Genomic DNA, 27516 nt, shown 5'->3' with positions numbered 1-27516 from the left:
GAAACATCACAGCTGTTAACGGCTTTGGACAGGACATTTTTCATCCTTACAAATCTAAATCCAACTTAAGAGTCCAACTTAAGCACCATTCATTCAGTACTTCTTATATCTTCTGCAAGATTTGTTCATTCTGCTGTAGCTAAATTAACTTTAATTATATTAAGCAACAGGCACCACCTTTTGTACTTGCATCTTGCAACCTCAGCGTCTTAAAGTGCTTATCGGGGCCGTAGCTGCCATGTCCAATATGTACTATTGCAGTGGACTTGGCTGTGCAACATGATTATTTGCAGTCCACTTTAATAGAAATCAAAATGGATGGGCCCTACCCTCCGCGGCAGGCTGTCTCGTGTTCACTGCCCTGCATGCTCTCCTTCTCTTTACAACCCTCATATTTCCCCTCTTCTCTGTCTCCAATTACTTTTGTATTAACTCCATTAGGGAAACCATAAGTTGTGTAATTGGCCAATGGGCATAAGGATGAAGCTCCTTATCAAGTTTCATAACAAATATGAAGCCCGGCTGGAAACAGGAGTACATGGTCAGCATTGGGAGATCCTTAATATCCGAGACCCAAAGTCCATCCTCCTCTCCATTTTCTGTCTCTGTCCTCTGTTCTTTATTTTTATCCTCTCTGCTCCCTTCATCACACATCTCCTCTTCCTGTGATCTGTACATCGTGTAGGGATGTGTAGAGGCATTGTTACCCTTTTATTCTTTCTCTCTCACACGCTCTTTGGGTCTGTTCCCGATGTCCCGCTGCCCTAACCTTATCTCAGAGGTGTAATCAATACATGAAATAACAGAGATGTATTACAATCTCTTCTTCTATGTACTTTTTCTCTCTCTTCACTTTCACACACACACAAACACATATTACCAGCATCATTAGATAAACATGATGACAGTGTCTAGCAATTACTGTTGTATCAAACATAATTAGCACCAGGCAAATGCAAGCAGGATTAATGATGTGCTGCTGTACAAGAAAGGTACATCTTGTGCTAGTTTGAATGTATGTGGAACACGATCTGTCCTACTTTTGCCAAACAGGTTTACAACCACTTAATCTTAGCTGCAGGTGACAGAGGCCTGAGTTATGTTTCACTTCATTCATTCACTCAAGGAAATTCATCCAACAGCAACTATTTCCTGAAATCCTTTAAAGAGCATGTTTATTATTGTGTGTGAATGAGGTTTTTAGAGGCTTCTCTATTCTTGGCGGAGCACCTGGCCAGAGAGAGTCTCATAAACCAACACAGCTGCTATATGTTCCTGTATTTAAATAATGTAATTGTGTGGCAGCCGCTGCACTTTGGCTCGCTGAGAGATTTCGGCCACGTGCTGTTCGTACCATGCAGCGCAGAGTTATCTGAGCAGAGATTTGAAAGCAATTTGACCTTGAGATTTAATTTCACAGCTTACTGTGCTGACTTCCTCAAAGCCAGCATGGAAGGTCAAAACAACAGAACCCTTAAAAATATCTAATTAAAATCTATTAAGTCAGAGCTTGTTACCCATTGCCTTTCTGTTTTTTTTTGTGGAGAAAATTCTGTTTTTTTGACAATGGCAGGAAATATACCCTCCATCTGTGTTAGAATGTATCCAACTTTTCCGCTTTCAAATGCACTGCATTTATACACCCTTACTCTCAACCTTGCAGTAAAAGTCTGACAGTGAATGCTGATATTGGACGTAAGGTCGTCATGAGGTGCTGAATTGTCCAGTGTGAACATATTTCCAATGTACGTTATGCCATTTGATGATACTTTTATGCAAAGCACCTTCTCTAAAATGTGTTGACTGTACATCTCATACTCAACAGTTCCTTCTTCTGACTCACTCTCTCCATGACCTATTCTTCATAAATTGTTTCATTGCTTCCTCCCTCCCCCTCCCTTCCTGGATGGGAGTCGGTTTCAGTGACGTAGCTCTAGTTTCTTCGCCACAGAGACAGTCCAGGCTGCAATGGCAGCAGTTCCTCTTCTTTCCATCTTTCTCTCACAGACACACAGTGTTTCCCTTTGCAAACAGCATCTCTGTGTTTGCAGGTATGAGTAAGTGCGCGAGACACCCAGATAAGAGCTGTCTTTGTGGCCATACAGGCTGATGTAGAGACATGCAGCGGAGACCCACCCCAGGGACATAGGAGTGAACAAGCATTTTCTTTTAACAGGTCACTAGTAGAAAACGCATACTGTCCTTCTTACCTTAGACTGGAAAGAACATGGAGAAAGAATAAGCAATGCCCAGCAAACACAGTGTTTTTTCTCTCTGTACACTCCTCCAGTCTGTCTTGGCTTTTGATGCTTGCTCAAACATTGTCCACCCTTGGTTAAAGTGCGCTAACACACTGCAGCATTACGTACACAGGGGCATGCGGTGTGTTGAATGAAAGCTGAGTCTTTGGGCAGAACTGAGCAGGCTTTTCCTCTGAACTATGGAATGAAAACGACTGAACAGGAATTTGGGTTTGGCCTGCAATGACTGACTGGAACTTTGGTACGCTTCAGTTGTGACTTGGTGTATTTAAGCCACAGGTATATATTGAGACATTAGAACAGTCAACAACAAAAAGAATTGTGGATTAAATTCAACAGAGGAAGGGTTCTCCTCTATGACGGCAAGCTGTTGCTGCCTTGAGTTCACTGTTTCATGTTTTTTATTCTGTGTGCAGTTGAGTGTTTTTGCTGCTCACAACCCACTTGACAGCACTACAGTAGAGAATGGAGAACAGACTATTATGGTTCCAGCGAAATGAAAGGAAAGAAGGGGCAAATTAATTTTACATAAACTCTCAATTAAAACTCTCATCTTGTCCTTGCACCGACTAAATCTAAAGTAATGCCTTAGAGCGGCAGCTTTTGGTTTAACGCCAGAGATGACAGTATTTACATTGTGCAGCTAATGGACTAATATAAAATCTGATACAGTATAGATTCTGTTCGTTTGTATCAAAACAGGAATGTAACCAGATTCACATCACATACACCAAGGAAAAGAGGTCTCACACAATATGGCTATGGTATAAGATAAAGATTGTGGCCACTAGTAGACACCCGACAAGCTGAATAGACACAAAGAAATTGTCATTTTAAATGCATTGAGCTCCAAAGCAAGGTTAGAGAGGGTTTGGTGCATCTGTTCTCTTTTTTCCCTTACTTCTTAAACTTTCCTGAGCTTGATCATGTATTCAGCATGGAAGCTGTCCAACACAATGTATTGTATCTGAAGTTGTTCCAGTGAAAATGAGAATAGAAGTCAGGTTTCTGGGGTTAAACTAAGCCTTGTGCTGTCTCTCAGTGACAGCTCAGCCTTTAACATCTGGTATCATTAATGTGCACTCACGCTTCGGAGTACGCTGCACAGAAAAATGGTGAAGAGGCTTCTAGCCCCAAAGGACTTCCCTTAAAGTCGCCTTGAGAGCCCCTCGGACTCCAAAAAGCATATTAAAACAGCAGAGAGCCATCTGATACTTCACAGGATATTTCCTATGGGTTCTCTGGCTTAATTTCAGACCTTAAATTGAAGCTGCATTAAAACTGTACAATTTAGTAAGTTAATGAATTTGAAATTATAAACAAAATTCTGTAGTCAGATTCTCACTACTCTGCTGATGTGTGAAAACCGCTTAATGCTAAAAAAAGATGTGATGTTGCCATAACACTGATGATATTATGAGTAAAACCCAAAATTAGATGGCACGTGTCAAACAGTATCAGTATTTCAGTTCCAGTTATGTTGATAATATAGTACTTCTCAGTAACGTCTTCTTATGTTTAATAGTTGTAGAGCGACAATGGTTTGGTTTCCTCAGAGGTTTTGTTTTGTGTAAATAATATTGTTATTCTTCATTTTCCTGAAGTTTCCTTTACTTGCTGCTTTTCTTTGTAAGATGCCCCAGTTAATAAGACATAACAAAAGGGAAATATAGTGGTTTGGACTAAAGGAGCAAGAAGCTGTCACTACAGTGTAGGCAAACCACCACCCAAGATTGTATTTGAGGATTAGGACAGACAAAGTGTATTTAAAATAATGATTTTACAGAGGTGAAAAAAGTGGTACAGGGAAGGACAGTGCATCATCCTAATCAAATTACCATGAAGGTGTACTGTGCACATATGCAAATGAGGACAGATGACCTTTGGAACATTTGGTGGTCATCAGCTTTAATAAGTCAACCTTTGTTTATTCCTCATTTTGTCCTCTTCTCTCCAGGAAACAGGAGCTGCTGAACATTTCCAACGTCCCTCTGGGAGAATGTCCTCCCTCACCACCACGCACTGCACCGCCCAGCATGAAGGTAGGACATGTAGACAATAATGTGCGTGTGTACATGTGTACACACACACATTTTTAGATAAATATTGATTTAGTGATTTTTCCATTGGCATATCTTGCCCTTTAGACCTTTATGCCTATTAGAAAATCTATTGATTCTGACTATCCTTTAGCAAGCAAAGCAGTCCAGAGACAGTGACAAAGTGCAGTGTCATAACAACTTAAAGTTAACAAACTTGACACATATTACATAAAGACATTTAAAGCAAGCCCTGCGATTGACTGGTGACCGTCCAGGATGTACCCTGCCTCTCGCCCGTAGTCTGCTGGGACAGGCTCCTGGATATTTAAAGCAAAAATGGTTTTAACAGATTTTAATGTTGCTTTACCTTACAACATTTATACTTTGTTTTGTTATCATCAGAACTATTTTATTGTCTTTTAAGCAGAAAAAGTTTTACTATTCTATTTGCATCTATCTAATATCTACAGTATGAGGATTTAGTGCATAAATTACTTCAATACACTCACTACAGCTCAGACACCCTGTAAGAGTTATGAGCTATTTTTGTTTGACATGTAATCTCAGAGTCGTCAAGGCAATCATAATGGAGGTTAAAGCAGCCTTAAAGTAAAGTAAGATTCTTTATAAGTCATTTCAAATATCACTCTTGGAGAGACTAAATGTGGTGAATCAATATTGTAAATTGAAATCTTTTGCAATGAATGCTCTTTCAGATTTGGAGTTATGTAATCTTTTTCTTTTCTCAGTGTCTGCTTGATATAAATGCTCTTATTTGCTGAGTCACCTCTGGAGGCAGAAGTAATTTTTATTCCCCCCTCATTAGAGTTCTATTATTTGTAGCTCTGTCTTTGGGGTGTGTTCCTATCTCCAAGGTTGTGTTATAAAAAAAGAAATTGCAGTTGAATTATCCTGAGGCATAGATTAGATTGGTTGATCACAAATTGTTACTCAATCAAACTGTCTTATCATAGGAAACTGTGGCCAAAGTTATGCCTCCGCAAACTGTAAAGAGTATCAGAGCAAAACTAAACTGAATATTGATCCAAATGTCTTGTCACACTGATTTATGCAGGGACGCATATAGGCAATATAAGCACATTTTACTGTTGATCTGAGATTATAAGTTTTCAGACAGTGATTACTCACATGGTATTGTACTTGTAGTACAGATGAAGAATTTTCCATTTTTTCTCCAGAATGATAAGAGAGGAGACATTTTGCAGGGAGGCAGGTTAGCATGGTGATATATAGATGACTCTCTTGGAAGAGGGAGCCACTTTCTGCAGTGTGTCACCTTGAACTAAGCCACCATCACTGAATCTGCTGAGGACAACACAGAGGGAGATAGCACAGAAACGAGTAGAGGAACAGAAGTTTGCTCATGGTGAGAAAAACTGAGAGAGATGACTGAATGAAAATGTGGTCAGGCCAAGACCAAGCAAAAAAAGATCATAATGCATGAGAGAAAATAAAGAAATGTAGCTCAAGCCAGAAGGCATCGATTTTCTTCTCGGTGTGTGGTTGATTTTTGGTTATTATGAATTGGCAACCCACAATTTTGCTTCAAGCTACAGTGATCTAATGACACAATACTCATCCTCAGTGTCACATTGGTAAGGAAGTTATGAAACTTATAATTTCCTGTAGTAACAGTCCACATTAAATCCATCTAGGAGATTATACAAACTTAGGCTAAGATGTGTATGAAAAAAATATGACGGCCCTAAAGATGAGTCTGCTGTGAAGCCACAGTGGCATGAAAAGGGGGTTTTGTACACCTGATGCATGTGCTGCAGCACAGTGCTGCTGTGTTACTGCGTACTGCAATTGTTTGGCACTTGTTTGTCTTCATAGAAAGTTAAAGAAGATGATGTGATGACATTTTGTCTTTCCTTTCCTTGTTAAGAGGCGTGTGTGTGTGTATTTTGTGTAGACACATACACACTGGAATGACCTGTTCTGTTTTGACAAATGATTCAGTTTGCTGCCTAACTTGACTTTCCAGTTTTAGCTTTAGTTGTCAAAAGGCAAAATAAAGATTAAAACCGTGCAACAGGGAAGTCACTTTCTAAATGTAGATGTGAGGTAAGAATAAGAGGGACAGAGGGAGAGAGACACAGGTGGACGCAGGGGGCTCAAATACTTACTGCTGCTGTTGTTAAGGTAGGTCTGACTGTGGTCTGCTACTGGAAATGTACTGATGTGTTATTGTTTTCAATTAAAGGTGTGTGCTTCCCATTCATCACTTCATCACTCAGCAGCAGGCTGATTGCAGTGCAAATACCACATCAGGACTGCTGTCTTGTGTACCTTTTTCATGTTACATCTTGTATGGGAAGATTTTAAAATTGTAGAAATAGTCAGTGCTGTTGTAATGAATTGGTGTCCTATAGATGCCGTGTCTCTGAAACTCCCGTTTTGTGTCTTATTTATAGCATATTTTCTCCCACATAACTGCTTATGAGGCCAAAGCAGAGTTGACTTAGGTATGGAATACCGATGTCTATCTATCTATTTATCCATCCATCTATCTATCTATCTATCTATCTATCTATCTATCTATCTATCTATCTATCTATCTATCTATCTATCTGTCTATTTGTTTCACGTTATTTGGAAAGAAAAAAGAGAGAGCGAGAGATTTTGAACGAGTCTCATATTGCAAAAGAAACAACAGTGAAAGAAGAAAACCCATTAAATGCAATCATGAAATTTCAGCTGATTTCTATTTAATTCCTCTCCCCAAATTTTAAATTAGTGTTTCTGATAAAGGTACATTAATTAATATTCATTAAATCCCGAAGATAACATCGTGAGACATGGAGGCCACTGCCCCTGTCTGTGACTTATCATCATTGCTGTCAATGTGCAGGTAATAATGACTTTACATGAATATGTATGAATTCTAGCAGCCAAAGAGTCTGTCAGCAGTCAGGCAGTCAGTCGGCTGGCATTATCTACTTGTGGTCTGTGGCAGTCCCAGCAGCTTGCAATGGGAGATAAGCGATGCAGATGTAGTTGGGCTAGAGAGAAGGAGACTTCAAGGCAAAACAGACAAAGCGAGAAAGTAAAGGAAAGAGTGGAAAGGTAAAGAATTCAGAGACAGAAAAGGGCCAGAAAGGAAAAGAGAAAAGACAATAGAGCTTTAGAAGAGAAGAGTAGACACCGTCGTTGTGAGACAAGGACAGAAAAGTGACAAATACAGACATCCTGTTGGAGATTGACAGCGAACCAGAAAGACAGATAGGCGTCTCGTGTCCTTGCTCTTGTCTGGTCACTGTAGGGGATATAGATGATGATTGAACACGGTGTCAGCGATACCGGATCCCACTCAACTATGTATCTTTGAAACTGTCATGGTCAACAGTCTGGTCAGGATGTGTGACGAAAAGCTCAATAGATTCAATGGAAGAAAAGAAGAGGGAAGTGCTAAGGCTGTAAAAGCTGTATTTTGAGATACATCCTTCTTCCTCTTGTAACACTAGTATGATTTCAGCAACACACACACACACACACACACACACACACACACACACACACACACACACACCTTTTGGTAACATGCACATGAGAGTGCATGTTGACTGCCAAATTTGTTATCTGGACAGCTGTTCTCATTGTTGGCCTGGCTGTCTGGTGTTGACTCTGCAGGTCCAGCCACAGTGCTGTATCAGCTTGCAGCACCTTTAACTGGTTAATATTAACTCTTTGATAAGCTCTCTCTGCGTGTGCGGCTCTGTCGGCAGTGAGTGGTCATGATAGATATATTTTCAACCAAAGCACAGTTCGCCGGTTAATAGCAGTCCTTTTTATTACAGCTCTGTCAAAAAGTAGTCATTTAGTTGTTTTTTTTTTTTTTTTTGTGGAGGATATTCATTGAAAAGAAAACACCACTTAATCACCTTTCCAGACTTTCATGGTTTAGGGGCAGTACAGTTTATCGGTAAGGCATTTATTTCCAGATTCCTTGTTTTTTCTTTGCATTTCATGACATGACTGAGTGTGCAGCATCCACAGTGATCCATGTCTGAGCGTGCTAGTACCTTTTGGCATATGGTTTAACTCATTCATTTTAAGTAGGCTTTAATTGATTTATTTTTTTTAAACAATGAAAATGTAATTTTTTTTTTCACACTGGTTGAAATGGTATTCAACAGTGTGTCAGCCATTTTAAGATAAAGTCCAGCACTGCTGTCATATGCTTTTGTGAATTCCTTCTTTTAAACTAGACTGTTTTTTAAAAATGAAGTTTAATTGCTGTGAGTGAATGCGTGTGAGTGTGTACATGTAGGCACACACACCTACAGCCTAAACCGCTTGGCACGCATTTACATTTTATACGTGTGTCAAAATCTGAGGACAAAGACTCAAAGCACATAAACCATTATCACCCTCACAACTTGTTTATATGACAAGGTGGAAGCCCCAGGGGTGAGGACGTGTGAATGCACTGAAGAATGTGTGTGTGTGTGTATGTGAGCATGTGCTACGTTGTGAGGAAGTGGTTGCTTATCAGCGTGTTTGCATGTGGGTGTGAGAGGCTGCTTGGAAAGTCTCTCCCCTGCCCTGCCCTCCTGACACAGCTAAGTCGAGCTGGTCAGCGAGATCTGCTGCCAAAGTAAGACCTTAAAATTAATATATTTTGGTTTTGCTTCAAGGGTTGAAAGATATGTCCAAGGGATAAATTAATGCCAGCTAACTGCCAATGACTGACAAAAAGTTATGTGATGTCGGTGGCTTTTGGCGCTCTTGAAGTCAGAGTTTGGCTGCATCACTCTCTTTTACTTGTGTTGTAATCTCTTCTGTCTTTTTCAGTCTGCAGAGTTCTTCGATATGCTGGAGAGGATGCAGGTATGAAATTCTCATTAATTCTTTCCTATGAATCCAGTTACTTTCTGGACTGTAATCTTTGCAGCTTTTCTTTATTGTACTATCTCTATTTCTGTTCTTTCTCTCTCCCCCTCTTTGGCTAGGTTTGTACTGTTGAGCAAAAGTTGCATATGTACAGTGTAGCAGCATGTGTGTGCCATCTGGAGATTCTCCCACTGGGTGAAACTTTGAAAAGAACATGAACATACTGTGAGATGGTGTTTAACATATACAAGGATGAGACAGACATTGATTATTTAATCAGTGTAGGTCATCTTGCTGGGTTCAGTCTGTTGCTCTGATTGAATAATGGGCATGCTGGGGGTAGAAAAGAATAGTACTTGAAAGAGCTGGACTGGCATAACTATTTCATCCTTCTCCATATGGAATTTGTTCAGTTCATTAAGTCGGTCTCTCTCTCTCTCTCTCTGTATGTGCCATCCACTGCTTCTAAGGGCTTTGAGTAGTCTGAGGACAGATACAAAAGGCAGAGGACAAGGAGAGAGAAAGTATGAGGAAAGGCTCTCGGAAAAAGAAAAAGGGAACAGGTGGCCAACAGAAGATATAAAATAAAAATAAATAAAAAAGTGTTTCCTTCAGGTTTTTTGGATGAAGTAATGGTTCATATGCTCAGTGAGACCTCCAAATTGTGTGAACTGGCCAGTCAAAACTAGTCTGGAACTGGAAATGTTCAGAAATTCAAAATATAATAATAATAATAATATCTGCGCCTTACTTTTATGCGGATATTCACACTTACTTTGTATATATAGGCTACCAACCACAGCCTAGTGAGTGTGGATTGACAAGTCACTGAGTTAAAGAAAGTTAGTTTCATTTAGCAACCCTTGAGCCCTGCACAGCCCTGCCGAACTGTTGCACAGGGCGACATGTTCCTCCATTATGAAACATAGGCAACGTTTGAGTCAGTCCCACAAACACTTTGCTGCTGCTGCAAATGCTCACTGGGCTGCTCACTGTGTATTAATGTGTTGCTGGAAATAGTCCCCAGCACACTGTTTACCCCTGTTTTAGTATTGTTTGCAGAAAATTAGAGTGCCCCACTGTTTCAGGGAATTTCTTTGTGATTTTGAAACTATAAAATCAATGAAAATATATATTTGAGACCCTTTACTTCAACTTATGGCCACAGACAGGGCGGGGAAGATAGAAAATCCTGAGAGGGACTAATTTGGTTTTCTTTGTCTTGGCCTTTTGAAAAATAAGAAAAATATGCAATAGGGCCAGTCTCATCCTTTCATTTTGAATCGTGGCTTCCCTTTAATAACACAGAAAAAAAAGTAAGTTCAGGGAGATGCAGCAAGATAGACTGACTGAGGACATTAGAAGAGTTATTTGGAAAGTGTGAATGGTGGATGACAGACAGTCAGTGAGTGCAGCTTGGTGATCAGAGTCTCTCTCTCTTTCACACACACACACACACACACACACACTCACTGAGCACCTCATCCATCTTTTCTTGCAGCATCCTGCTCTCTTGAGCTCTGCCACCTCAAACTCCACATTTGGAACTCAGTTTCTAAAGTGTGCTTCAATAGCGTAATATGGATGGTGCTGATGAGGACCACCTTTTTGATCCCATTCTCCTCTTCTCTCTGTTTTTTTCTTCCCCTCCCAGATTCACCCCTCCACCTCTCCCTTCTTTCTCTTCCTTTGTCCTCTCTTCATCTTTGTCTCTCTGTCTACAACTGAAAATTAAAACCTGTTAGAAGCATCTTTGTGATCAGTCTTGCATTGTTGACAATGACTCCCCTGTGGCTATAACAGCTGCTCTATCAATAAGCACTCAGACAGACACACACCACTACAGACTGCATGGAGAGGAGGATGTGAACACTTGTGTGAGTGTGTGTGTGTGTACTGGGGTCTGAGTCTCCGTATGATTGGAGGCATTAAGAGTGATGGCAGTGCTGTGTATGTCCAGCACTCTGAACTGCGTTACATGCGTTCATTTTCTCATGTATATGCTTGCACATGTCATGTGGTCTAGCTGTTCCACTGGACTTGTACCATAATTGGCCAGTTTACTCAGTTTCCACCAGATTGGCTTTTCATATCTGCATATTGAGACTGAAAAGGCCTCGACCTGCATCTTAGTACTGCTGTGTCTGAAAAAGGCTATAACAAATGAGGAAAGGAACACTTAGCATGTCTGGATGCTGGATTCAGAGAGAGAGGATGACTAAGTGTCTGTATTACCTGTGTGTGTGTGTGTGTGTGTGCACAGGAAAGTGTATTTGCATGTATGACTCACTTAGTTGTCATCTGGCAACAGAGACAATGAGGTCTGAAGATGAGAATGCTATGTTCCAGGACAGTTTTTTTTCATTATACTAAAATAAAAGGAGCTTGCTTTTTGACCCTTGTGCTTTTCCGTCCTCATGCTGCATATGGAAACTAATAAGGTCCCTAAAGCTGAAGAGACCAAAAAATGGAAGGTGTGACCAGACATCAGACACACACCTGTACACATCTCATCAGTTTGTGTTATTATACTCTCCATTTATCTTCATGCTTTCCTTCATCACTGCTTCATCATGCCTCCTGATTTGCACTGCTGTCTCATCTGTAATCCTATCAGCTTTTCTGAACACCCCTGTGAACACTTTTCAAATTTTTGTCAGGGCTTTTAAAGTGCAAAATCAATAGCGTCCAGATCTGATTGATTATAAGTTGAATGAAGTCCAACTGTCAATTGATCCTCTCTGGACTGCCAGTATCCTGACTCCTGCTGCTGCAGAATATAAATGAGTGGCTGTCCGTAGCTCTGCGCTCTCAGCGGTGCACACAGGCCTCAGCAGCGTTTAGAGGTCATACAGTGGAGCTGTGCTAAGCCAACTGACTGCAAAACGCCTACATGCCAGTTACGGCTCTTAACTCCAGGGGCTACTGAATCAAAACAACTCTGACATCATCAAGGTGTGACCCGCCCTCACTGATGTTTGCTGATGACTGTGCATTTCAAACTCTTTCATCATCAGAGTCGATTTGGCACAACGTTTTGTTACCTTTCCATACCTGTGGTTGTGCCTCCAACTGTATCATTTTGGTGAACCTCAGTGAAGCTCACTTATGTTGAAATTAGTCTTTTCAGCAGTGTGTATGTCCTCTGTTTTACAGGATGACTACATCCCCTACCCACGGATAGAAGATGTGAGTCATTTCCTACTCAAATACAATCATAACACACACTTACACCCTTTCATATGGACCCACTAACTAACAGTGTTTCCCCTTAAAAGTTGAAGTACTGTGCATTTCTATTATTACATGCTGAAGAAGCTTGCCTTATAAAGGTATTACATTTTTATTTTATATTCTCTTTCTACCTTCCCTTTCCCTTTCTACCCCTTCCTCCCTGCTGCCATTCTGTCCAAGGTCCTGGAGAAAGGTGGTCCATACCCACAGGTAATCCTGCCACAGTTTGGGGGTTACTGGATTGAGGATGTGGAGGCACCAGCAGGGACCCCCTCCTCCTCAGAATCCAGTTTCTGTGAGGAGGAGGATGGGGAAGAGGGCATGAGCCCTGGCGGTGGGCACAGCTACCGCCTAGAGTGCAACAGCACGGCCCGCGCCTACCGCAAACACTTCCTAGGCAAGGTTAGTGTGTGTATTCGTGTCAGTTTCAGCACATATTTAGCAGGGGAAGTCCGTTATTTTTTTTTGACCTGACATGTTTCTTTCTCACACCCTCTTTATGCAACCAGGAACACATGAACTATTATTGCACTGGCAGCAGCATAGGCAACCTCATCATGTCTCTGAAACATGAGGAGGCTGAGGGGCAGGAGTACCTACGCATCATGCTCAGGTACAGTGACAGAAATGCACTGCCATTTGATTTATTTCATGTGTCAAACTGTAAAGTATGTTATACATGACGAATAACAGCACTTTATCCTCAGTGTTGAGTTTTACTCTCTTTTGTACAATCCGTATTTGTTCTTGTGTCCAGTCTGTTAAAGCCTGTCTGTTCATTTCCCCCTTATGATATCATTAGTTTTTTGGGGGGTTTAGTCATAAAGTATTGGACAAATATTTTTCTAAATTTTGTTATATACATTAAAATCTTTCCCAGATTTATGACCATCCATTCAGTATTTGTAGTGCCACTCTGGTCACCAAAGTAATTATGATTCATCATATGGGGACTGTAAATGGAAATCCTTCTTATAGTTGTTGAGAAATTTCAGTCTGGATCAAAGTGGTGGACGAACACTGTACAAATTTGCGTCTTACTCCCTCCTCCTCCTTTCTCTTTTGTTGCAGCTCTGAAGCTCATGATTAACTCTGGACAGCTTTACTGTCATTATCACAGTTGGTGACATTTTCATTAACAGGTGGAAAAAACAATGAAGTAATGCTATGTTTTCAATCCGCCATTGTGCACAGTGCAGAGGGTACAGTGGCAAGATGATGGCTTATCTCCTCTCTGACAGCTGACAGTGAAAGTGCCAGTAATACATTTGGTATCAGCACAGCACCAGTAGCGGTCTTTGTCTACATTTCTTTTTTACTCTTTGCTTTATTTTTTGAACAAAACCCATCATTACCATAGCTTGTTTTTAGTGTTACCTAAAACATCTGAGGTTAAAAAAATCTTTTTGGTGGAACAAATCTTAACCAGCTCGGTCCATCTTCTTGTTGCAGGTCGAGGATCAAAACAGTCCATGACAGGATCTCTTTAGCAGGCATCAGCCAGTTGCCCAGCGTACCTCAGATTGCCAAGGTAAGATACAGTTTATAAAATGCAGATACAGAATTTCCTTCTCTCTCCACATGTATAGAAAGAAACATCAACACATAATGGCAGCTATAAATGCAGGATTTGATAGATGCTGGCTCACTCTTAGCTGAAAGAGGGAGCTGGTAGGGTGAAGGATAATTTCAGCATCTTATACTTTCTATTCTTTCTATCATTTCACAAAAGCACTTAACTTATCCAAAAAATAAAAAACCATAATGCAACACAAGCAAATTTAAAGAAATCAGGCTTTGTCAGACTCTTCTAATGGCAGAGGACAGTCCTTTAGGTGCCAATAAAGACTGCCAGTGTGAGTCCGCATCACCGTTTGGATATATCTGGGTTTGACAAGTACCTGCTTACTTCATCTTTACACTTCCAACAGTAATTATCATTATCAAACTTGAATCCCATTTTGCACTTTTTTTTTTATCCTGACAGGTGATTCAGTAATCCAGTCAGTGATACACAAATAGTACACTTTGTTGGAAAATGGGATTATAAACCAACGCTGTTCATTGAGCAAATTATTATGGTTTTATATAGCAAGAAATATATCTTAACTTCTAAATACATTTCTAAATGGAAAATAATAGTAATTTGCAAGTAAGCTGTTGTGCATAAATTCAATGGTGTGAAAAAACTGTTCCCTTTTCTATCTTACAGTGGGTATATTTTCCAGTACATAGTGAGATTTCTCTCATATGATATCAGTCAAACAGTCTCTTTTTTTTTCTTTCAGCTTCTGTGCGATGATGCCACAGGACTGAAGTTCAACCCGGTCCTGTACCCTCGGGTGAGTTTATACCACACTCCCACAGTGTGACCCTTTTATTAACCAGTCTGACTTCAGCTCAACTAGCCAGTTATAGATATAAATATATTTGGCACACAATTTATCCCATTTTACCTTCCTAAGCCCCCTACCTCCCTAACATCTGCCCTGTTTTGTAAGTATATCACTCAGAAATGGCTAACGAGCTAAGACGATTTCAACTTCCTAACATGAATACGATGGATCTGTTTCTCCTCTCGCGAGCCCCGTGGAGCAGTGTGATGGAGCATGTTTTCAGTCTGTGCCTCAGGAAAGGAAAAAAACCCATCTGTGTCTCAGTCTGCAAGAGGCAGCGACAGGATCGCTGCCCTCGCTGAGGGCCGTGACAGTTTGTTGCATGTCATGCCTTACGTAACAAGGGCCCAGTAAACCTACCCTGGAGATATGTTGGAGAACAGGAAAACATGTTTTCCTAAGTACCATGGCAAGAAGAAAGTGCGTAAAGTGTGTGTGAGATAAATAACCACATGCTTTTGTGTTTGTACAGGGATCACAGTTGATTGTGGCTTATGATGAACATGAGGTGAACAACACTTTCAAATTTGGCGTCATCTACCAGAAGTTTGGACAGGTGAGGGGTATATTGATACTGATCAATGTGCTTCAGTTTATCTCACCTCTAATCTTATGTTTCATCTTTTGCCTCGTTTTCTGTCCTCCCCCTTTGCGTCTCTTCTGCTCAGACATCAGAGGAAGAGTTGTTTGGAAACAATGAGGAGACACCAGCTTTCAAGGAGTTTCTCGGTATCCTGGGAGACAACATTGAACTCCAGGACTTTAAAGGGTAAGAGCAGGAATTAGAATGTGAATAAGAGATAAAGTGCATATTGCAATGTGCAATAAAAATGAAATGAAGGCTTCAGAAACATAACAACAGATACAGTCCAGAGAAAAGGGTCTACAGGGATCAAAAGAAGGATGCCATGAAAGTGCATTGCAATAAAGAACAGCAGGCTTTAATTACTGTAACCTTGGAGCAATTTGTCCTGCTGTTTTGTCCTCAGCGTGCAATTGGGTTAAATTGCTTAGTGAAACAGATCCGAGAAAAGAAAGTGCACATAGGCAGGTAATCAGAGCTGTGTGTACTGTGTTTATTGTCTTGTAGGCTTTTCCTGTAATGTTACTTTTACTGTTGGGCTATGCAGCAAACATTACAACATGTTTGGGCAGCAATGGAGCTAGTCAAGCACAAAATGGGATCAAAGTGACATTTAAACTACATTAAATTAAATCTTATCATGCTGTTGAAAGCTGAAGGCCACATGGAGAGCATCTCAAATGTGCTTTGATTATGTTGTAATGTTATGACAGGTTCCGCGGTGGGCTGGATGTGTCCCACAGACAGACAGGGTCTGAATCTGTCTACACAGTCTTCAGACAGAGAGAGATTATGTTCCATGTGTCAACCAAGCTTCCCTTCACCGAGGGAGACGTCCAGCAGGTACAAGACTTTATAACCGGCCTTACTGTTGTTACACTGAAGGCACAATGGATTTTGCTGCAAAGTAAGGCTTCTTGAGCCCAAATCTATGAATATTAATCTGGCCAGGTGTGGCTATTGACAGCCTGATATGCTGTTCTCATTGATAAATTGCTATTATCGAAACCGTGGCTGAATGTTAAATCGAACGTTTGCAAGTTACTTGCTTTGAAGCTGCTAAAACCTTCCTTAGAAACAAAGAAATCCCTTGTGCATCCAGTATTTATTTAGAAGAGTCATAAATTGTGCTGTTGTTGTTGTAAAAGTGTCCTTTGAGCTATGCAACCACAAAATTAAATTTGTTGACCAGATAATAACTCCTCTCCCCTCTGCTTCTTTAGCTCCAGAGAAAAAGGCACATAGGAAATGACATTGTGGCCACAGTCTTCCAAGAAGAGGCCACACCGTTTGTTCCAGACATGATTGCCTCCAACTTCCTACATGCTTACGTACTGGTGCAGGTTGAGAACCCCTGTACAGAGCACACAACATACAAGGTACATCCCAGGCCTGTGTTTGTAATAACTGTAAATGAGTGATTAGCTGTGAAGAGTGAAACTGCCTGTCGTCCTTGTCAGCTGGCAACTGGGCAGAAGAAAAACAACGTACTCGCTTAAGTGACTGCATAAGCACAACAAAAGCACATCAGAGTTGATGAGGAATCACTCAACATTCATGCTGACGATATGAATCCTCCTGAATTACACGCTGAAAAAGTGTGATGACTGTTTGTTTTATGTCTACAGGTGTCTGTTACAGCCAGGGAGGATGTGCCTCCTTTTGGGCCTCCACTCCCAAACCCAGCTGTGTTTAAAAAGGTGAGAGACGGACAGCACAGGGAAAAATATCATAGAGCAGTGAATCCAACCACCTTAACATCCTGTATTTCAAGGCCATCTCTCAGCACCCTCCTCTTTTGTTGCTTCTTCCTGCAAACTCACATAATTTGGATGGCCCTCAAACTGTACGATGAATGTCATGGACAGATCCATAAATTTTGCATGTCTGATGTCACCCAAGTTAGCAGATCATCTATGAAACACAATGTTTGCACACAATCCATACCCTACATATAATTTCATCTCATCTGTCACTACCTGGCAACCCACAACCACCAACCCAATTCAAGGGACAGTTGCTCTCTGCGCAGGAAGACCAACAAAGTTAAAGTTAACCGTTGTCAAAATATCACTGCAGGATGACATTTCACTTAGAAAATCTAAATACTGCTCACCCCCTTTGTATTTTTATATTAGTCATAATGACTTTGTTTTACTTATGATCAGTGACGTTGATACTCTTGATTAGAAACATGTGTTGCAATACTGTAATCTGCAGTGCTACAGTGCTGATAAAGGTCAACTTTTCCTTTGTTCCTTCCTATCCATGCCCCACCTTTATCATCTGACTTTACTCTTTTCAATCCTTGTCTCTCCAGGGTCCTGAGTTTCGAGATTTCCTGCTGACAAAGTTAATCAATGCTGAAAACGCCTGCTACAAATCCGACAAATTCGCTAAGCTAGAGGTGACACACGTTTGCACAGCCACACTCACAACACCACAGCTTGCCATCAGTCACCCTTCTGTTTCTTACGTACTGATTGCCATAATGATCAGCTCAGGGCTTACCTACATGATTTTTGTGTGTGTGAATTGATTGTAAGGGGAGAACGCGAGCTGCTCTGCTGGACAACCTCCACGATGAGCTGCACAGACAGAGCCAGGCAGCTCTGGGTCTGGGCCAAGCTGGAGAGGAAGACAAGCTGGAGAACGGGGGACACGGGGGTCTGCTAGAGTCCTTCAAGGTGAACATGAAACCTGGACAAAAGTATAGGGCAACACCTTTTAATCTGTGCTCTGTGACTTTCATTTAATGGCTGTCATCAGAGCACAAGACTGTGAGGTTTTCTTGCTGTAGGTCAACTAAATGTCACAGCTCTGCAAGATGACTTAACTTGCTAAACCATGGCTGGCGTTGTTGCTGCTGCTTTGACCTTTTCCTGTGTGTGTGTGGCTGTACAAGCATATGCATTTGTGTGTGTGTGTGTGTGTGTGTTAAAATGAATGTAAATGCTTCTTCGCTTATGTATTTACCAAGATGACTGATGACTTTGTTCCTCATAGCTCACTGTCTGTTCACAACTGATGGCTGAGTGATGTTAATAGGACCGTTAAGATGTGTATGTCCATCTGTGTGTGTGTGTGTGTGTGTGTGTGTGTGTGTGTGTGTGTGAGAAAAAGAGAGCGAGAGAGAGGTGTGACTAATGTTACAATTTATCTCTCACTTTTCACAGGCACTGTGGACAGCTACTTTGCACTTTCTGCAGTCAGTCCCAGGGGGCGCTGTTCTCTTGGCAGTCCTGGCAGTCACTGTGTATTACCTGTCTCTATCATTGTAAATTCAAGAGGATCACCACACAATTAAAATAAACATTGTTTCACATGATCTTGTTTGTGTTCATACTATCAAAGATAATAATGTTTCTGACAGCAATTAAAAATACAGGTCGCAAAATTAGGTTTGACGAAATTCTGAAATCTGAAATGTATGACCTCTAGAAAAAAGTCATATTATCAGCTATGTAAATGAATTAAAAAAATAGCTTAATCAGGATTGGTAACACATTCATCTATCCACTGCAACTAACTTGACTTCTTTCTAGGAGAACTGCGTCCTCTGGTGGTTGTATTGTGCAGTTGCAGCTATGAACCCAATCATTAATACATTTAAGTTAACGCTGTATTTAAACTGGTAAAACCTCACTTTTGTTGTGTTTCTTCATTTCAGTTGTTACCTATCCACACCTATTCCCATTTCTGTCCATCCATGTCCACTTTCCCAGTCACCAACCTTTCCTTTGTCCACCTGTTTCCCTCCTTTTTCTCTGTGCTCCTCCTCTCTCCTCATACACTCATCCTCTTGTTTCCTCTACCTCTTCCAGAGAGCCATGCGAGTGAGGAGCCACTCGATGGAGACCATGGTGGGGTCCCATCGTCACAGGAGCCCAGGGGTAGGAGGTGGGCTCCCAGCAAGTGTGAGTGGAGGAGGACTACCGCAGAGCACCAGCGAATGCACAAAGAGCACCTTCACTGTGAGTAAAAGTATAGAATGGAGCGAGATGGGAATGGAAAGACGGATAGTCACTCACTAGAGCGGAAGGAGAATTCATTTGTTACCTCTTCATTATCAACCTAAACCTGCATCACATTGAATATCAGCAAAATCTCTTATCTGTTGTATGTCATTCTGGAAAGTGCTTTTACAAACTATAATTCTAGTGGTAAAATAAAGTGTTAAAATAAAGTTACAATCTGAATTTTGTCACATTTTTTTAAAAAAAGAGAGATAGAGAGATAATTCTATATTCTGTAATCTGTGATCTTCAGCCTCCTGTGTTGTCAGCCAAGTCTCCCCTGAAGAGCCCAGTGAAGCGGCGTTCAGGCCTCTTTCCTCGTCTCCACTCCAGCACAGACACCCCGACAGACAAACACACACGCAGGTTGGTGTTTGGAACTGCGTTTCCTGGTGTTACGATGTAGTGTGCATTTTCACACAGGTAGTGGAAGTCCAGGAAGTTATCATGTTGTCATTAATGTGTTGTTTTATCTGCAGCGACCAAAAGCCTGCAGAAAACTGTCCACTGTCACAGGAAGTGAGATCAGAGACATCATCCAATCCCAGCTCTCCTGAGATCTGCCCTAACAAAGAGAGGTAAGACCAATACTAGTCATCCCAATACTCCTCCAAGTTTAATATTCTCTACATCTCGGTCCCCTTCTGCCTTCCTCAACAGGCCATTTACCAAGCTGAAAGAGTGCAGCAGCGGCCGGCCGAACATCTCCCGTTCTTCATCCAGCACCAGCAGCTTCAGCAGCACCACAGGAGAAACAGAAGCTCTGGAAGAACTGGAGACGGTGAGTCCAACTGTACACAGTCAATAAGAAGAAAATGTGTCATAAAATCAACAAGTTCTGTCCCACTTTATCCGGTGTTTGTGTTGTGGTGAGCTTGTCTTGAGTGTTTGGGTTTCTGTTAGAGAGAAAAGAACTTGAAACACATTGTTAAAGGAGTGTCAATTGTAATATTAAGAACAGTCTCACAGAGAGTGCTGCCTGTCAGTACATTCATTATAATGATTACAGCTCCTCTCACTTGCTGTGCATCAGATGACATTATCTGTTAGTTTTGTTTTATTTTCTGTGAGAAATGTTGTCACATTGTTCCTACTCTCACCATTTAAGTTGAATCAGCGTGCACAGATACACAGTGTGCTGTCACAGTCAGGCTGATTACAGAAGGCCAGAGAAGATAGTTAAAGTGGTGCTTTGAGGCACGTGTAGCAGTCAAATAAAACAGCGATCCTCACAGTGGAAGAGACCAGTTCATGCTTTTCGTCACTCAAAAAGACCTCCTCAGTAAATTTTGATTAGTTTAAAGGAAGAGTTCAGCCTTTCAGGAATAAGCTTGTTCACTTTCTTCAGTGTCAGAGGAGGAGATCAACACAATTTGTCAGGTTCTGTCAAAGGCAACAAAAACACCTTCTAGCTGCTCTAAAGCTCACTGATAATGTTTAATGTTTCATAACTTATTTACTCAAACACCCGAGTGTAAAATTAACAAGGTGTTCTTTCTCCAGCAGTTAATATGCTGCACGGCTTCGCTGACATTAAGTTTCAAGTCACTCTCAGCAAAATATCACTTCCTTGATTCATTAGGCCTCTCCAGTTTCTTTCCTCTCCTGCCATGTTAAATTTATTTCTGCTCTCCCCGTTCCCTAGACCAGCCATGCCTCTGTAGCGTCCTCCTCTGCCTTTAGTCCCTCCCTTAGCGTCGACAGCCAGGGATCAGGTACCCCTGTCATAATGTGCCGCAGTCCAACAGGTAAACCTGCAAAATTTACATGCAGTCACTCAGAGTATTCAGATCCTGCTGTCAACATTTTGACAAAGTGACATCGTAGAGAAGACAGATTTTTGTTCTCTAATGAGTATTTCCTTCCTTGCCTTTTTATTTTCTTCATCCATATTTAGCAGAAGGGAGAAGTAAGACTTCACCAAGGTCAAACCTGAAGTTCCGCTTTGACAAAATGAGCCACTCATCCACAGCTGTAAGTCTTGTAATGCCTGCCTGGTCAGTTTATTTTTTATAAAAAATATTCTTGTAAAGCATCTAACATATCAAAACATTTAAAGGTTATAACCTTTAAAAGCTGAACCTCCTGAAATGTGAGCTCATAGAATTAGTGTAGCAGGCTGGAAGAAAAAATGACGTCCCTCTGTGAACTTTCTGAAACACTTACTGTTACATCTGTACATATTTTGGACATGTCATTACTTCTGGATCACTGAAATGTCACTGACACAGCTGGTGTAAGATAGCAGGTCCAGACTGAAAAATGCAGCAAAAACTCTCCTCTAACTGGCCTCTCATTTTTCTCTCTTCCAGTCCGAGTAACTTTGTGGAATGGAAATGACAAAGTTGCACAACGAAGGGACAGTGCGAGGTGGCGGAACTGCAAAAGAAACCACGACAACAACCACAAAATCACTGTCCCTAAAGCCAAGGATGATATGACAAGATTACCAACTGCACCAGAATCCCCACACACTATAAACTATCTGACAATACTGTGAGTGTATAGTGAGGAGAAGCAGCTGACATGTTGGCTTTCTTTTGCTGCATAAATAAGTCTATAATTTGCAAGTATCACAAGTTCTCAGTTGTTAATTGTCCACATTGTATGGAAGTCCTAGCATGGCTGTAATACTGTGACTGCAGGCTGAGCTAGACTCTGCCTCAGCTTTTTCTCAAGCATCTTGTTCAATAGGGAGACACAGTTATCTAGGAGAATGGCAACCTGAGACGATGGCTGAACTGTTACTCTTTGTCTAGTTGACTTCCGAGTGCTCAGTGGAAAGAACTGAAGACATCAGGATATTCTCTTTTGCCTTTGCCCTTGAATGGTACGTCTGGGAACAGTTCCTCTTTTGCCTCAACTCTCAGTCTTAATTGTCTACTGTTAGGGTCCGAGCTTGTTCTTTTCATTTAAAATTGCTTTTGTGGGGAACATCTTTGTTTTCGAAGATGCTTTTGTACCCTCGCTAGCTGCTGCGTCGCATCTGCTGCACTATAGACACGGTATTGCTGAAACTGACAGCATTTCTTTATCTGTAAGGTTAACTTTGAATTCCAGAACTCAAGTGCTTGTTTAGTGGAAATTAGCACATATATTACACATTAGGAGAGACTGCAAACTCATTTTGCCATAAGCTTATTTTAGCCAAAGCTGCGCCTTACAATCTATCAGAAGCCCTGTTCACCACTGTTGCTCTCTGTCTGTCTGTCTGTCCGTCTCTCTCACCATGTGAGAGGACGTGAATCTTCTGGATCTGGTTACAGCACAGCTGTGGGTAGCCAAGTGACACCCACATTTGCTGAAAATAGACGTTGCACTTACTGAAAAACATTTCATTCTTCTTATACCTCCAAGTGAAGCTTGCTAGCTCTGTGTATCCATGTTTGTTTGTTGGAATCTTTTGAACAAGAAGGTCTCTGAGGTTTAAAGTTTCTCAGCATGTGAGCTGTTGAAAATGACTTGAAAAAGATGCTTCAGGTTTAATGAACGTTTGAACCACATTTGGCAAAAATATTTTGAATGTGAACTTTTTTGTTTTGTATTTTTAATTTCACGCTTTGTCGGTTGTTGTTACAGAATCTCTTAGACGTAAATTACAAAGCCAGTTGCTTACAAGCACAACAGGACAATAGTTCTACTCTAGTCCTCAACTATACCATAGCATTAGCCTGGAGCTGCACAAACTAGAGTTAGCTGCGGGAGCATGTTAGTCATGAAAAAGCTTGAAGACGCAGATGTGTTTCCTACAGTATGTGACCAAACAACCAAGGAGGCAGGACTTTGGAGGAATGTCCATGAACTTGTACTGTGGAGGAAACCATTCCTGTTGCTGGAGGACAGCAAAATGGTGTGTCAAGTTAGACTAGTGGTTACCTCTAGCAAAGGAAGCAGGACCAGAAATCACACAAAAGCAGGAAGTTCAGATGTCGTTTAGTTTGTAGCAGGTATTGCCTAAACGCCCTGCAGCCTTTTCTCTGTTAATACGCTTAATTTATTAAAATAGTAACTTCTTTTGCATTGATGTCATGTAAAAATGTAACTGCAGAGTACGCTAATTAATAAAGTAAAATGATTAAAGGAAATATATTAATTTAAAAGATGTCTAAACATATATATGTATATTTGGTTATGTAATGTGCCATTGAGAATTTATTCTAAAATAAAATGTTGTATTTTGTGTCACTTATGTGTAATCTTGTTTTTGAAGTCTCACACAGCACTTAAAACTTACAGCACAGTAGAAAAGGTCATACTATCACTGTGCTCATAGTTTAATATTTTATGTACAGGAACACATCAGACTGACATATATGTTCTTTAATGTTAAGCAATACCTTTAAACTGCATTGGATGTTTTTCTTGTTCACAGCTACATTTTTCAAAACAAAAGCATCTACATTAGTGAAATTATGAAGCAACACTGAATTTTTACAGCAATGCAGGGCAGTTCAGCAGCTAATATACTGCAGCATTTCATCATTACCTGCTCCACTTGCTGCCTGTTAGGTTATGTGCATATGATGAATTTCTGGCACTTTTCTCCTCTTCTATGTCAGGATAAGATCAGGAGAGTCCATAGACAAGCATCACTCTGCTGGAATCTTTTGTATCTTATGTCATCCTACATTTTAATGATTTTCCACAAAATGCAGGTCAAATCTTGAACTCAGGAATTAATTATGAGTGAAATATTGTCTCAATGTCTCAAAGATGAGGTCCTAAAGTGAGAAGCTCTCAGGTCCCATGAATCCATGAGTTTATTTAAAATGAAGAAGATGAATCAGAGTTCCTCGAAAGGTAGTATGGAGTGGGCCCTCAGCAGACAACTTTCCACCTGCTTCTCAAGAAAATCTGAGGGATGAGTACACAGTGGACTGAGCAGGCTCTCTGGGGGCTCCCTGCTGTCCCAGTGCACCCTGGGAAATGTCTGCATACACCACCTGTAACGTTGCAAATGAAAAAAAAAAGTTATTTAAGTGTATACAAGATCATGAGCATGTACTGTAGAGATGTTAATGGCCTATAATTAGGGGAAACAAGGAATGCTGAGGCCAGTGCAAAGGGCATCCTGTCATGAAGCAGGATGTCCACTCACATCTGCTTTCTGCTGGGACTTGGGGGGAGCTGTAAAATAGAGAGAGAGAGACCACAGTAAATGCAGAAGTTCTGACAATGCTATTGTAACTTTTTATCGATGTTATGATATCGATGTGTACAGTTTCCAAAGAAAAAATACAACATACCCTTGCGAGGAGAAGTGCTAAGTTTCTGGGGAACTGGGCAGCGTGGTGGAGGCTGTGGGGCTGGGTGTGGTTGGTCTCTTTGTAAAGATCTATGTGTGGACAGTGTCCTGGGAAATGGCTGAGGCTTGACTTTTGAGCTCAGACAATGAGCCAGTCCGAGAAGGATGGGAAGACAAAGAAAAGCAGTGGCACAGACCAAAGCCTTGTGCAATACACTCCTCTTGGAGGGGACAGCTGCGGAAGGACACAGAATAATATACTATGTTACTGTGTAGTATCATTTTGATGGATTTTTTTTTTTTTTTTTTTTTTTTTTTTTTTTTACAGTTCTGCTCTTTAATTGCTTTCTTTTCAGAATAATCAATGTAGCAGTGAAAATACAGACACTTACATGTCAATGCACACTGACATAAAACTGACCAATATATGTGATTCTACATACCTGCAGTGATGTTCACATACATGTAATGCCCCTGCTCAATGTCACCTTGGCCCCATACAACCCTGCATCCATAAAAACCTTCGTCTGATTGGTTGACATTCCGGAAAGTCAAAATTAGCTGAGCTTTATTGGCTGATAGTGTCATATTGGTGAAATGGTGCCTCACACTTTCTTTAACAAACTTTACAAATTCATATGTTGAATTTGTCCACATCCAATGTCCTGTCCAACTGTCTCCACAGTGCTGGACCACACAGGACAGAGACAGACTGACCCCTTCTGGGACATGAAATATATCACGTTCTGCCACAACAGTTGTGTTGCATTTTTCGGCACGGACACCTGAAAAAAAGAGAAGCATCTTTTGCATAATTATAACTTAGTGCAAAAAAGAAACTGCATACATAGTCATTGGTCATTTTTACAATGGTGACTTTGGTGGCGTTTTAAAGTACAGTGTTTTGATGAAGCCACTTAATCTGCACCATGTGACTATTAAGTGACTGAATATATGACTGATAAAGATAACCATGCAGTGATTCATATTATAAACCACAGGCAGTTACACAAAGACTGTGTAATTTGGTGCATTTGACAACTTGTTCAATAGACATGTCCCTAAATGTTTTTGGGTTGTTTGGTTGTTTTCTGACTTCCGAATCAGGGATAAATTCAATATGCACTGAACAAGTTGTTTGACATAAAATACATATCTTAATGTAAGAATTATGGAGAATTAAACAGAGCTAGCATGCCGATACATTATAGGAGAAATACAGTTGGACTGACATTATATATCCCAAATACATACAAAACACTTGAACATGATTATGATTACCATAACTTGTATTTGGGGGGAAAAAACATATAAATTGGCATAAGACTGTTCAAAAATAGGCTTATCAAATATCAACAATAACTTACAATAGTGGATTTTTTTTATAAAAGATTGTGACAGACCAGGATTTACTGTCACAACCACTGTGGCAGCAAGGGTGAATTCAAAGGCATATGACTGTGTATTCTGAGCCAACCAAAAAAGCAACAAACTGTACGGAGGAGATTTCTGTTATTTATAACGGAAATTTGGATGAGGTTTCAGATTTATATGAAATAATATGTGTTACTTACCCACATGAAGAAGAGGGAGACAGCTGATGGCTATGAGGAAATAGTTACCCATGTCTGACTTGGTCATTTGTCATTGCAGCCAGTTGTAGTTCCCCTGTGCAGATTAAGTCTCCGTGCCACTGGTTATCGAGAATGGTGTGTAATATACATAGCATTGTTGGGGAAATTACACTGCTTATTCCAGTTCTTGTCAGTTGCTGGGGGTCTCTTTCGCTTGCTCTTTCTCTCACTTTCTTTTCCTGCTCTGAGTTATTTGGCAGGCTTTCCTTTATCCTGCTGGAAGGAAGTGGTGGCGTAATCAACTACTGACACAAGTTCACACATACACACACACCACACTCACAAACCCACACGCACACCACAACACATAATAAATTACAGGAAAGCAACGACTTCCTAAATGACACTGTAAACATTTTTAACAGGAAAGTTGCCAATTTCAACTATATTTACAGAAAGTAAGCACATCATAAATATATACTGTTCATGTTTTTGGGTTGTAGAAAGGTTGTGATTTGAGCAGTTGAACAGTCTTTGGGAACAAAGGTTGTTCTCCTTCTCTGAGTTCTGGTCCTTGGGCAGCACAGCCGATGTCCTGAGGGGAGTCACTCAAAGACCAGGACATGGGAGGGGTCCTGCAGGATTTGCAGGAGGTTTTTATCTATATGGCAAAGTAGATAAAGCATTTATTTAAGGATTTTTTTAAACTGTGTACACTCTGTACATTTACAGCCACAACAGCAAACTATTTCACAGAGGAAGTACAACCTTCAAAATAAATCACATAACTACAACAAAAACCACATAGGATGGGTTTATTTTCATTTTCATTATTATTATTATTTTGTTTGGTGTAATAACAATAGACATTAAGAGATTCTTTCATTGTAAGCTTGGTGTTGAGTGATCGAGGACTGGAAGTTTAATTAGTCTACAAATAGTTTATTTTGTAAACAGTAACCGGACGTTTGATGCACAATTATTCCGTGAAGTAACACTCTGGGCGCGCTTGTTTAATGTTGGTCCATTCCCTCGAACTCACGTGATTTGTGGGAATAATAGAGGAACAGAAATGTGGCGTCATGTGGAATACAAGACATAACCAGAGAGCTGGAAAGTACAGATATACCCTTTCTTATGTTGTTCAGTAGTGATGACAGTGTGCCATTAGTTCATTGTAGTTTCTTTTCACAGCATTTGGCATTATTAATCTTAACATTTGGTGAGAGATATAAAAGGATTGAAAATGATCACCAAACTGGAGGAGACAGGATATTTTCATAGATAATCATCTTTCAACTCTTTCAA

The 27516-nt window shown here is 40.6% G+C and overlaps 2 protein-coding genes across 9 annotated transcripts in view; one reads left to right on the top strand and one right to left on the bottom strand.

The window, feature by feature from the left end:
• rap1gap2a (RAP1 GTPase activating protein 2a) overlaps positions 1 to 23552 on the top strand; it is a 61896-nt gene extending 38344 nt beyond the window's left edge. For 2 of the 8 annotated variants that reach the window (XM_046390330.1, XM_046390326.1), the window contains 22 exons: positions 4219 to 4303; positions 9122 to 9157; positions 11602 to 11634; positions 12317 to 12349; positions 12575 to 12796; positions 12904 to 13007; positions 13847 to 13925; positions 14683 to 14736; positions 15263 to 15346; positions 15459 to 15559; positions 16087 to 16216; positions 16597 to 16752; positions 17002 to 17073; positions 17694 to 17780; positions 17920 to 18060; positions 19198 to 19347; positions 19643 to 19755; positions 19869 to 19967; positions 20050 to 20170; positions 21035 to 21137; positions 21287 to 21363; positions 21702 to 23551. In XM_046390330.1, the coding sequence (XP_046246286.1) occupies positions 4219 to 4303; positions 9122 to 9157; positions 11602 to 11634; positions 12317 to 12349; positions 12575 to 12796; positions 12904 to 13007; positions 13847 to 13925; positions 14683 to 14736; positions 15263 to 15346; positions 15459 to 15559; positions 16087 to 16216; positions 16597 to 16752; positions 17002 to 17073; positions 17694 to 17780; positions 17920 to 18060; positions 19198 to 19347; positions 19643 to 19755; positions 19869 to 19967; positions 20050 to 20170; positions 21035 to 21137; positions 21287 to 21363; positions 21702 to 21710 (2089 nt within the window). In that variant the 3' untranslated portion in view covers positions 21711 to 23551. Of the gene's footprint in view, positions 1 to 4218; positions 4304 to 5253; positions 6470 to 8158; positions 8250 to 8291; positions 8925 to 9121; positions 9158 to 11601; positions 11635 to 12316; positions 12350 to 12574; positions 12797 to 12903; positions 13008 to 13846; positions 13926 to 14682; positions 14737 to 15262; positions 15347 to 15458; positions 15560 to 16086; positions 16217 to 16596; positions 16753 to 17001; positions 17074 to 17693; positions 17781 to 17919; positions 18061 to 19197; positions 19348 to 19642; positions 19756 to 19868; positions 19968 to 20049; positions 20171 to 21034; positions 21138 to 21286; positions 21364 to 21701 lie in introns of those variants that run through there. The other 6 variants (XM_046390327.1, XM_046390329.1, XM_046390328.1 and 3 more) reach the window with 6 other exon arrangements.
• A 97-nt stretch (positions 23553 to 23649) lies between these two features.
• si:dkey-52l18.4 (uncharacterized protein LOC560708 homolog) lies at positions 23650 to 26501 on the bottom strand. Its single transcript, XM_046390464.1, has 5 exons — positions 26209 to 26501; positions 25078 to 25419; positions 24636 to 24869; positions 24488 to 24516; positions 23650 to 24332 (listed from the first exon to the last, which is right to left on the bottom strand). The coding sequence occupies exons 1-5, from the start codon at positions 26273 to 26275 to the stop codon at positions 24234 to 24236; spliced, it is 771 nt and encodes a 256-aa protein (XP_046246420.1). The 5' UTR covers positions 26276 to 26501; the 3' UTR covers positions 23650 to 24233.
• Positions 26502 to 27516: the final 1015 nt, after the last annotated feature.

The sequence above is a fragment of the Scatophagus argus genome, chromosome 5, assembly GCF_020382885.2.
Source record: "Scatophagus argus isolate fScaArg1 chromosome 5, fScaArg1.pri, whole genome shotgun sequence".
NCBI classification, from domain to species: domain Eukaryota; kingdom Metazoa; phylum Chordata; class Actinopteri; family Scatophagidae; genus Scatophagus; species Scatophagus argus.
The sequence above is the reverse complement of the archived record's forward strand: the minus strand, read 5'-3'. Positions and strand labels throughout refer to the sequence as shown.

Bases quoted from the DNA above. Each gene is read 5' to 3' on its own strand.
- si:dkey-52l18.4 (XM_046390464.1), bottom strand. From the start codon at position 26,275: ATGACCAAGTCAGACATGGGTAACTATTTCCTCATAGCCATCAGCTGT. The intron at 25,420-26,208 runs GTAAGTAACACA...TCTTTTTTTCAG, and splicing joins TCTCCCTCTTCTTCATGTGG to GTGTCCGTGCCGAAAAATGC. The intron at 24,870-25,077 runs GTATGTAGAATC...GTCCTTCCGCAG, and splicing joins GTATGTGAACATCACTGCAG to CTGTCCCCTCCAAGAGGAGT.